Source organism: Podarcis muralis, chromosome 8 (genome assembly GCF_964188315.1).
Source record: "Podarcis muralis chromosome 8, rPodMur119.hap1.1, whole genome shotgun sequence".
In the NCBI taxonomy this organism is placed as follows: domain Eukaryota; kingdom Metazoa; phylum Chordata; class Lepidosauria; order Squamata; family Lacertidae; genus Podarcis; species Podarcis muralis.
The window spans coordinates 32528913-32540509 of NC_135662.1; the positions used below are offsets into that span (position 1 = coordinate 32528913).

General features: G+C 45.1%; 1 protein-coding gene across 1 annotated transcript; it reads left to right on the top strand.

Annotated features, from left to right (window-relative positions):
* The first annotated feature begins 478 nt into the window (after positions 1-478).
* On the top strand, positions 479-11177 carry SBSPON (somatomedin B and thrombospondin type 1 domain containing). The gene is made up of 5 exons (XM_028736702.2): positions 479-1044; positions 5585-5779; positions 6446-6536; positions 8000-8179; positions 10896-11177. Exons 1-5 carry the CDS (start codon positions 819-821, stop codon positions 11011-11013), a joined length of 810 nt encoding a protein of 269 aa, XP_028592535.2. The 5' UTR covers positions 479-818; the 3' UTR covers positions 11014-11177.
* The last annotated feature ends 420 nt before the right edge of the window (positions 11178-11597 follow it).

Sequence of the window (11597 nt, forward strand, 5' to 3'; positions counted from 1 at the left end):
ACAAGTTTAATATAATTACAGTTATAATTATTGCATTTATATCCCGCCTTTTTCTCCAAGGCGCTCTTAATCCTGACAACAAGCCTGTGAGGTAGGTTAGGTTGAGAGGCAGTGGCGGGCCCAAGGCCGCCCAGGGAGCTTCATCGCTGTGTGGCCTAATTATAGGCAATAATTATAATTGTAATTTTATTAAAGTTGTGAACCTTCACCTCCCAGGTCTCAGTCCAACCACTGCACCACACTGGCCCTCAGTTCGTGAGTTTACAGCTGATTTATTAACATACTGTACTTCTATACCGTTATTCATAATAAAAAAAAACCTAGAACGGCCTACGACAATTATACACGAACCCGTACAATAAAAGTCAACACCAGAGAACAGGTGCCACAGCGAGAAGCGCCCCGCTCCCTCCGCCCCGTCTAGCGGCGCAGGCTGTGGCCGGAGAGAGGCGGAGCGAGGGCAGCTGGTCCGCTGCCAACCCCGCGCATTCCCGTGACCCTGCCCGGAGAGGATGAGCGGGCCGGAGCATCCCTTGCCCCCCTCCCCGCCCAAGTACGCAGCGGCAGCGGCAGGACCGGGCAGGGAGGCGCGCGGAATCCCCCTCGCGCCCTTGCCGCCTTTTCCCGGGAGCGCGTGGCGGCGGCGACCCTTTTTACCTTAGCTCCGGGAGAGCGAGAGCCGCGGGCGCCTGGCGAGGGGCTGGGAGGGGCCGAGGCGTGGCAAGGCAGCAGCGCGCCCGGCCCCCCTCTCTCCGCGCGCCCCGCCGGGTGGAGCTGCCTTCCCTCGCCTCAGTCGGGGAAAGCTCTTCGCCTGCGAGATGGGCGCCGGCCGGGCCGCGCCGGGCATCCTGGCTCTGGCCCTCTTGGCGCTTTGGCGCCGCGCCGAGGCGGGCTGCGCGGAAGAGGCGCGCTGCTGCGCGGGCCGGGACCCGAGCTGTGCCAGCAGCGGCTGGCGCGTCGACCGAGCCTACGGGACGTGCTTCTGCGACGAGGCGTGCAAGCTGACGGGCGACTGCTGCTATGACTACGCCCAGGCGTGCCCAGGTACTTGCCGCGGAGGGAGAGACTGGAGGGGGTGGGTTTCTTTTTTTGCCACCTGAGAACAGGTGTCCGAAGGGTTAACCGTGAGCGGCTTTTGCCGGCGGAGATGGGGGTGGAGTCCACTCTGCACATGCTCAGAGAGCCGCCGCTGGCTTTACTCGGACCCTCTTGCAAACCAGGGCTGAGCCTTGCCGTTGGCTGGAGAAATTCTATAAAAACGATTATCTTTTATATATGGTTTTAGCTGTTAGTATTTTATCTGTGTTGTTTTAATTTGCGTGAGTCGTCTTGTGTCGCAGTGGGGGGAAAGCGGGATATAAATAAATATAAAAATAATGTTAATAATTGTTTCAGCTTAAACCCCAAATAATGAGACGCTGAACAGCCACCTGTTCAGATGCCAGATCTCCACCCAGGACTTGACTTCCCTTTCCAGCCCTGGCATTGGCCACTTTTTGCTCTTGATCCCAAGGAAATGCAGGCTTCATAAGCAAAGGCTTTAAACAAGGAGGGGAAAGCACGAATTTCCTTGTTTTTTATTTTACATGGGAAATCCAATTGAGGAACCAAAAAATGCAAGGAAGTGACTCAGGGAGACTTCACTGGGTATGTTTGTGAAGTAGATTCCTGCTTGAGATGGAGATATTAAATTCCTTTGCAAATCTAATGTATTGAGAGCATAAGTGGTGCAATAAGCAATGTTGGAATAGAGTCATACAAAATATCATGTATGGAGGCTTCTTTTCTCTTTCTTTAAATGTGTCATTGCCATGGAGTAAAGTAGAAGTGTTTGATTTGATATACAATGCTTTGTTGGGGTAAAGGTAAAAAAGGTAAATGTAAAGGACCCCTGACAGTGAACTCCAGTCACAGACGACAAGGTAGGAGGCCTTAATGAAATCAAATAGTAATAGCTATGAATCATGGTTTAAAATGGTTTTTTGAAATCTTTCTAAACCATTAACTAGGAGCACCAGCACGATACACAAAAGGTAAGGGCTGAGGGAGGGAGCAAGTCACCCTGTAATTCAAACAGTGCTGGTATAGATTTATCAATGAAGGCAAGAATCCTGCCAGACATATACAAACCTTTCAGTATAGCAGCTGGAGTCAGGACCTGAATGCCAAAGGACCAAGCCCTCCTAGTGAGAAAACCCTCCCCTTGGAAATAGTGTGGGGTTTTTTTTTAAAAAGGTTGCATAAAGAATTATTCCTCTTTTTAATTCTTTTTACACAGCTGACAGGAGCAGCAGGTGCAGGGAGACGTCTGTCAAATGTGAACCCTAAAGGCCTGCAACCCAAAAGACAATTAAAAATAACTTTTTTAAATTTCAGACAATATTCACGACTTCCCTCTTGCAGTGTGCAAGTGTTGCTTATTTGCTTGATAGCTTTTGGAGCTGTCTGCTCTGCAGGCATCTTGGACTGGTGCGCTAGGTTTGTTTCTGCTCTGTTTGGTGCATTGTGGAATGGATTATACGGATTAATCTGTGAAGCAGGGAGAGAGGTTGCAGTGGAAAGGATCCGGCCTCAGATCAGAGTGGGGAGTTGAACTGGATGATCACCTGGCCTCTTTTAAGTCCATTTGCTCAGACTTGTACCTCAGGCTGATCGTGGTACTATAGATTATAAGGCAAACTGGCGTTTCTGAACCTGTTTTGCCTCATGGTGCTAACAATTGTTTTAATACTCGATTGGAAGCTGCCCAGAGTGGCTGGGAAAACTCAGCCAGAGGGGTGGAGTATAAATGATAAATTATTATTATTATTATTAGGTAGTTGCAGAGGGAAATTAGTGGGAGAGGATGCTTAGCTTCATCAATTCTACCTTGCATAGTGCTCCTCCAGCCCCTTTTAAATGCTTCCCTGCCATCCAATTCTCAGGATGGAAATAAGCTTTGATGGTGGCCCAGAAAGCCCTGGCCAGGAAGCAGTTGTGGAGGAGGAACAGCAGAGAGGAAGTTTTAAATATCCCGTCCAGCCCATCACCCCTCTTCTACAAATACCTCCATATGCCATAATTACCTGCCGTCGAACATTTTAGGGTATCTTGTGTTTGTTTCATCATCGTAGCAGTGGTTGGCAAGTGGTGGTCCAATCTACTATCTGACCTACTGAGCACTGATTGTTGCTTCTCTTTTCTCCCTTCCTCTCCTGCCTAGTCATTGCTTGAACTGCATGAAAGTCAGGGGTGGGTGGGGTGCGTGCCACAAAGCCACTGACGTAGGTGGAGCAGCATGGAAGCAAGGTTGGGGGAGTGTACAGTCAGAAACTGTGGATTGGCTCTGCTGGTCAGCCTGTGCAGTCCCTACCTCAGGCCACTGCCCTACCTCACCCTGTACGTGTGCAGAGGAGGGCAGCCAAGATGACCAAGGGCCTGAAAACCAACCTTCATGACAGGCATGTTGAAAGTCTGGCCTGGGGGCCTAATCCAGCCCATCGGTAGATTTAATCCTGCCCCTGTGGTAGTTTATTTATTGGGGTAAAGGGTAAAATTATAAAAAAGCACTTCAATCCCCCCCCCCAAAGTTCAACCTCAATGCGGCCCTCATGCATGTTCACTGCATCAAATCTGGCCCTCTTTGAAAAAAGTTTGGACACCCCTGCTTTATGAGGAACAGTTGAAGGACCTGAGTTTAGCCTAGAAAAGAGATTGAGAGAAGATATCTAAAGGGCTGTAACATGGAAGATGGAGCAAGCTTGTTTTCTCCTACTCTGGAGACAGGAACCAATGGCTTCAAGTTAGGAGATTTCAACTTATCAGGAAAACTTTCTGACAGTAATAGCTGTTCGACAGTGGAACGGACTCCTGAGGAAACTGTGGACTCTCCAGTACATTCTCTGTGATTCTGATTTTCATTCTAATCCTCTGGCACATCCATGTAAGAAAGGAATGCAATGGCCAGTGGCATTTTTTTTCTTACAATCAAGTGTTATATAAATTTTATTAAACAAAAAATAATTATTGTCTTTGAAATGAGCAAAAATAGTGAAATCTCACTTGAGCATGACTTTTAGTTCTTCCATCTTGATTCTTGGGAGAGTAAAGATTGCCAGTACAAAGCTGTTTCTTAGTGACTTCCACTCCCCTCAAGCTGGGAGGCCAAAGGAATGAAAAGATCCATTTGGGTGGTCCGAAAGGCTACTGGTATGCTATACTCAAGCATTTGACCTTCTAAACTGAAATTTAGATAGGAAAATGTGGTATCAGTCATTATTAAAGTGTTTTAAAATAAAAGATTTCCTGAGGATTGTTAGTTTTGTTAGTTATTGGGGGGGGAGGATGTTATTTTTGGAATGAGAGAAGAAGGGGTAGCCTTCCAAGTAGGAGGTGGGGCCTTGAGGGACATGCAAGCTGGGTTCAAAGAAAATAAAAGATGGCTTGGAAAGCAACTTCCATTTCTGTTTATCCCGGATTTCAAACATAGCAAAGTGTGTAACACATTTTTCACACATTGGTACCATATTCCTATGAGGTACTGTAATTTTGTAGTTGCTAAATTGAACTAATCCAGGCTTCCTCAACCTTGGCCCGCCAGAAGTTTTTGGCCTACAACTCCCATGATCCCTAGCTAGCAGGACTAGTGTTCAGGGATGATGGGAATTGTAGTCTTAAAACATCTGGAGGGCTGAGGTTGAGGAAGCCTGAACTAATCCCTTAGCAGCATATATTTAAATACATATCCTGCCCTCCCTCCCAACAGAGGCCAGGGTAGCAAATAAGTGAAATAAGAGTGCCAAGACCCAAGCTAGACTGGGAATCTAGTTCACGAAGCATGCTTCTCTCTTTGGAAGGTGAAAAAAGGAAAAGTGTTAAAACTTTCATCGGATTACATTCAGGAGGGAAAGTTCATGTGAGGGGATTGAAAATAAATAGCATCAAAAGGCTCCCTTCACTTGGCTGCTGAATGTGTGGCTGGCAGGCAACATGGCTGGTGCTCCCATCAAGGACAGGGTTATACAATGCATGCCCCTCGTGCATTCTTCCATTGTGGGGGGGATTCCTGTGTGGTGGCTTCCAAAAACAATACTACTCCCCTAGCTGCTGTATCAAATTTTGCCAATAGAAAAGATGAAGAGGTAATAAGTAACAAATGTGAACAATTCATGAAAGTGAGCTTAATTTTTAGTGCTGTTGATTGGTCACAAGTAGAGTTTTCCATAGGGATCAGTGGGACTTGAAAGTGCATTTGGCTGAATCATACTTGAAGGGAGAGAAAGAATAGAAGCAAGGAGTGAATGTGAGGAAATGCATTTATCGAATTATACTTTATTACAAAGACCTAGGGTTATGCAAGGCACAAAAGTTATGAAAATGGCACCCAGTGTTGACTTCATAGTGTTTAATCAGAATTACCCATGTGGCCTCCCTGTGTTTTCCTGCCAGAGGCAGCCTATGATATAGAGTGTGGGCATAACAAGCCCCGCCCCCCCATCCCAAGTCCACTCACTAAGTATTACAGGGAAAATGTTAATAATTTGATGTATGGCTTCATAACTTCCTCAGGTATTATTACTGATGATAATCTTAAATATCTTTGTAGCTCTTCCATGCATCGTTGGGGAGTGGAGTCACTGGAGTGGCTGCGCAGCACAGTGTAAGCCGAACTTCCGTATGCGTACACGGATCATACAGCAGGAACCCAAAAATGGTGGGGAGCCCTGTCCTCCATTAGAAGAGAAAGCTGGATGCCTGGAATATACTACCTACGAGGGGCAGGATTGTGGAGATGAGCACGGTATACGTAACATACTATTTTGCTCCGAATCTTCCATTAAGCTACTCACATCCATAAACATTTAATTGCTTTTTAATAATTCATTTATGACTGGCTGCAGTAAAAACACTGGGTACTATTTATTCAAAATATGCATAATATTTTTTCCATAGGGTTAACTATCAATTGATAAGTAGCATATTGCATGAAGCAAATAAAAGAATCTGCCTTACTGTCTTTCCACTGTTAACATACTTCAAACATATTTAACTTGGGGTAGAAGGGATTGCATAGTAACAAATAAAGAGCAGCCAGCAGGGTTAAAAGGTAATTTACATGAAAATATTCATTGGAATGTGGGGAAAACCTATAATCTACTCAACTGCGAATGTTTGCCCATTCAACCTCTTGTTGAGAACCATATTTCAAAATGACAGGGATATTTGCAGGACTTTGGAAGTATTGAGCATTCACAATTTATAGGCCTATAACCAATAACACAGTAGTCCCTCATGAAAATACCCTATCCTACTAGAATGGCCTTGTCTGCCAGTTTAATTATTTGATGACTATCTTATGATAGAGAACTCTGTGTTTTCTGCATCACTTCAGCTAAACAGTAATGTCAGTGTCTTTCATCCTTCTTGAAGAAGCTTGTTTTGTATTGATAAACCTTTCTCTTCCTAGTTCCTGCTTTTATAACTACTTCTGAATACAGCAAAGAAAGAAAAAAGAGGGCTGCAAATCCAAGGTGGTCTTCAGAAACAGAGAATTCTAGGTAATTAAGGCTGCAATTCCATACTTGCAAGCCCCGTTGAACTCCACAGTACTTACTCTGAGTATAGAGAAACGCAGGCTTGAGCTGTAGGCCAATCTTGTAATATGCGCCTAGGTCATTCAGTTCACAGGGAAGAAAATATTGAACATTCATGTAGAATAATTCAACCAGGCTTGTTCCAGAGTTAATCTGAAAGGGATTGGTGGAAGCTGTCATCCCCATCTCTTCTCTACACAAGCTCCTAAAAATGCCCTGCCAATCACCCTCTGCCAAGGGTACCTTGAGGAATAGGATAAGCTATAATGTAAGGGTTCTGAAGGGGGCACTGCAAAAATTAGTTGGGGCACCGTCTGTGTTCAAAACTCCACTAGCAGAAGGCCTCTCTGCAAAGTTTTCAGGAATGCCTCTTTCTTCTGTCCCCTGTGCCGCAGCCTACTTCATATTGTAGGGTCTGCTGTGAGGCGACTATTTGAGTGTAAGCACAGCTCAATAGTATTCTGTTCCTATAATTTGTCTATGAGGAATGCAGAACACTCATGCTGCCTAGCTGCTGGGGAGCCCACAGTGATTGTGAAGATCCTTCTGTGATGTCTCTCCCCCCCCCCCCCCCCGCAACATGTATTTCATGGATAACTCACTCCCTGCTACAACTTCACCTATAAATGGTGCTTTATTTCAACTAACCTGCCTTATTTAAGATTTTTTTTTAATCTGTTCTGTAACCCACTCCTAGTGGTAGCAATATTAAGTTAATTACTCAGATAATTTCCCAATTCTATCTGCATTGTCTCAAAATACGGGATCATTCTCAAGAGCCTGTAATTTAAAACACCCAACATCAGCATAGCTAACCTAGTGGAACCACTGTATTAAAATTAAGTAAAAAAATATTGTCTGCCCAGGGCAGTTTGCTGGCTGTGAACATAACATGGCTGTAGCTGATAGACAGTAATGTTTATGTTCAGCTATCATCAGTTCATACAGACACAGTGGACAACATATTTTGGCTTACCTTTTACTGCAGTTGCAGGTAATAGTTATGCTATAGTCTATTAAAGGGACGCGGGTGGCGCTGTGGGTAAAACCTCAGTGCCTAGGACTTGCCGATCGCATGGTCGGTGGTTCGAATCCCCGCGGCGGGGTGAGCTCCCGTCGTTTGGTCCCAGCGCCTGCCAACCTAGCAGTTCGAAAGCACCTTCGGGTGCAAGTAGATAAATAGGGACCGCTTACCAGCGGGAAGGTAAACGGCGTTCTGTGTGCTGCGCTGGCTCACCAGATGCAGCTTGTCACGCTTGCCACGTGACCCGGAAGTGTCTGCGGACAGCGCTGGCTCCCGGCCTATAGAGTGAGATGAGCGCACAACCCTAGAGTCTGGCAAGACTGGCCCGTACGGGCAGGGGTACCTTTACCTTTGTCTATTAAATGTATAATGCAACACATTAACCAAAGTTTCTTCTCTTAAGGAGCTATTGTGTGGAATTTAAAACAGAAACATTGTCTCCTCGTTGCTCTATGGAGAATCGCCCATATGCTCGATGGATGCAGTACATCAGAGAAGGATTTACGGTGTGTGTAACTTGCCAGCCTCCAGCAATGCACACTAGCAGCCATCGCTGTTTTGGAGATGGTGGTGATGCAGATGGGTAAGCAATTGAATCTCATTTCTGAAGTCCTACCATCAGCACCACAAAGCTTTTGACTTATACGTTATATTGAACAGTTTTTAAAGAGAGTAGATCGCTGACACAGAGAACATTTTAAAGTAACTTGTACTGCTTCAAATCACTACTGTATGGGCACTCCTCTGTACAGTATTAAGGTATACAAGTGCAAGGCCAAGAACATTTCTCTATTTTGTTCATGTGAATGCAGAATAGGAACTTTCTGACTTGAAGTTGAACTAGGTCGTTTTGACCCCACCCTCATTCAAAAGTGAGATCTTTTAATGTAAAGGTGTCTCAATTTAGGCTAAAGCAGCAATTGCTTGATATCCAGGCTTCAAACACCATTTCCTGCATTTAAATTACTGTTTAAAAATACAAAGTTTGAGTTCCAACAGACAACATAATAGTTTTGAGACTTCATTCGATAGTTGGCTCACAAGGAGACCCTCCCCAGAGCCTGAAGAGGATGTCCTCTTTAATAATGTCTTTTTTCCAATTGCCCCCTTTCCTTCGTCCCCTCTTAAATGTCAAAACTAATAGATGACATCCCCCCTTTTCTCCAAGTGGTTGTTCAGCTGTCTTAAAAATCTTCTCTTTTACTTCACATCCCTTTCTGACAAAAGTGGGGTTAAATTAGTCATGCAAAGTAGCTAAAGGCACATTTCTTTTTCCATACAAAAAACAGGGGTGCAAATTGTACTCCAATGAGTTGCAATACAGGTGGGGCCTAGACCCTGCAGGCTCAGTTAGCAGAGTCCTTAAATCAATTATTTTCTTGGTCCTACTGTAGTGAGTGCTACCACCTTGCTGCTTTTAACTTCTGCCTCCACGACTGCATCAAAAGACCTTGGCAGCCATGTTACAGAAAATATAGGCTAATTCACACAGAACTCAGCTTACACCTACCATAGCAGAATCAATGCATAACTTTCTTCATTGATGGACAGTTATTATGAATAGCTCCTATCAGTTCAACAAGTAAACTGATACAGTAAAGTCAAACTTGCTATTAAACACAGATGGCTTACCTGTAGCCCTCCAGGTGTTGCTTGACTGTGACTCCCATAATACATAACCATTGACCATGCTAGCTTGGGCTGACGGGTGTTGGGAGTTCAACATCTGCAGAACCCCTGCTATAAAATCAGTGTACTTAAGAAAGAAGGTTACTGCAATATGATGACATAGTAAATGCAAGTTGCTTTTATATAGACACTGTGAAAATGTTGCATTGTTATGGACTCAAAGGGCCAGGTTACTTAAAATACTTTCTTACGTACAGTGGTACCTCGCAAGACGAAATTAATTCGTTCCGCAAGTTTTTCTTCTTGCGAGTTTTTTTGTCTTGCGAAGCATGGTTTCCCATAGGAATGCATTGAAAATCAATCAATGCGTTCCTATGGAAACTGCCTTCAGACCAGGTCCGGGGACAGTCTGTCCCCCGACCTCTTCTGAAGGCTGGGGGGGGGGGGGGAGACAAGGGCTTTTCTTCCCACCGCCAGCCTTCAGAAGGCTGTTCTGAAGGCTGGTGGTGGGAAGAAAAGCCCTTCTCCCCACCTCCCGCCCCGCAAGCTCCGGGGACAGGAGGGCTTTGCTGCCGTCCGCCAGCATTTTAAAAGCCCCCGGGACAGCGGAGACTTCTCCGCTGTCCCGGGGCGATTTTTAAATGCTGGCGGGCGGCAGCGAAGCCTCCACTGTCCCGGGGCGATTTTAAAATGCTGGCGGGCGGCAGCGAATGTTTCGCTGCCGCCCGCCAGCATTTTAAGATCGCCCCGGGACAGCGGAGAAGTCTCTGCTGTCCCAGGAAGGCAGGCGGGGGGAGCAAATACTTTTGCCCCCCGCCTGCCTTCAGAAGAGGTCCAGGACCTCTTCTGAAGGCCGGCGGTGGGCGAAAGTCTTTGCTCCCCCCCGCCTGCCTTCAAAAGCCATCGGGATAGGGGAGAAACGTGCTGCGCTTCTCCGCTATCCCGGGAAGGCAGGCGGTCGGGAGCAAAGACTTTTGCCCACCCCCCCGGCCTTCAGAAGAGGTCCAGGACCTCTTCTGAAGGCCGGCGGTGGGCGAAAGTCTTTGCTCCCGACCGCCAGCATTTTAAAAGAGGTCCCCGGAGATTTCCCTATGGGCTTTCTTCTTGCGAAGCAAGCCCATAGGGAAATTCATCTGGCGAAGCACCTCGAAAAACGGAAAACTCTTTCTTCTTGCGAGTTTTCCGTCTTGCGAGGCATTCGTCTTGCGAGGTACCACTGTATATACTTACCTGATCCCCAAGATCACTGGAGACCCTGTTACAACTTCTTTGGCGAAATAAAGTGAGGTGGCTGGTTGCTAGGGAAAGTATCTTATCTGTGGCGAAACTATATTGACAGAAGGTGAAGATTAAAAAAATGTTTCTAATCTGGGCTTTTCAATTTTATGTTTTGTGTTTTATTGCATCTGCCATAAAAAGCACTATTGAAGTTTGATGTGTTGATTTATAGCTTATGTTTATTTTTTTGTGAACCAACCCGAGAGCATATGCTGTTAGCTGCCATACAAAAAAGTAATAAAATTCATTTTGCAGATGCTACGAATTAGAATTATTGAACAGTGAAGTAGCTCTTTACAGGATGCTCAGTAAGTTTAAACAGGAAGTTAAAATGTCGTGTATTTATATCCAATCCCCATGGGATGATGTTTATGCATATGTTCTCTTTTTAGGAATAAAGTTCTTCACTGGCAAGCGGTTGGCAATCCATCCTGCCATGGAACATGGAAAAAAGTTCAGCAGCTAGAAGAATGTTCATGCCCTCTTGTACATAGTTTTATTTTTACGTAGCAGTTTGAACACATAACCTTTAATATTTTACTGAACTGAGGAAACTCTTCTACTGTTGGATTTCTGTAGCCCTATTAGACATTGCTTTTTAACAAGTGACAAGTCAACATTTTGAAATCACAGTCTTTTGCTGCACTGAATAAATACTAAGCTAATTATTGTAAGTTATGATGGGCATCTTGGGTCTGCAGATGGGATTTTAGTGAGATTTTACTTGGCATAATCCACTATTGATGATCATTGTGGAAGCCTCACTGAAAATGAGGCAACCCAGAATCACTTGCCCCTATCCATTTTAATAGCAGGCTAGTGATTCCCAGTTTGTTTTATCCAGTACAAAAGACAATAATCACCATTCAAAAGGATGTTCCTGGGATAGATACTGGAATTCCAGGCATATTCAACATCAGCCAAATATTACAGGTTCCTTAGAAGGTGCACACACAAAAGAAATGGTTAGAGACTGCCTGCTTTACATGAACGCCTGAATAGGGAAGCTGTTTGATGCAGCTTCACAGTACAGCTAATCTTTATAGATAAGTAGCTCCTCACATGAGACAACTACTAATGTGTGACCCCTCATC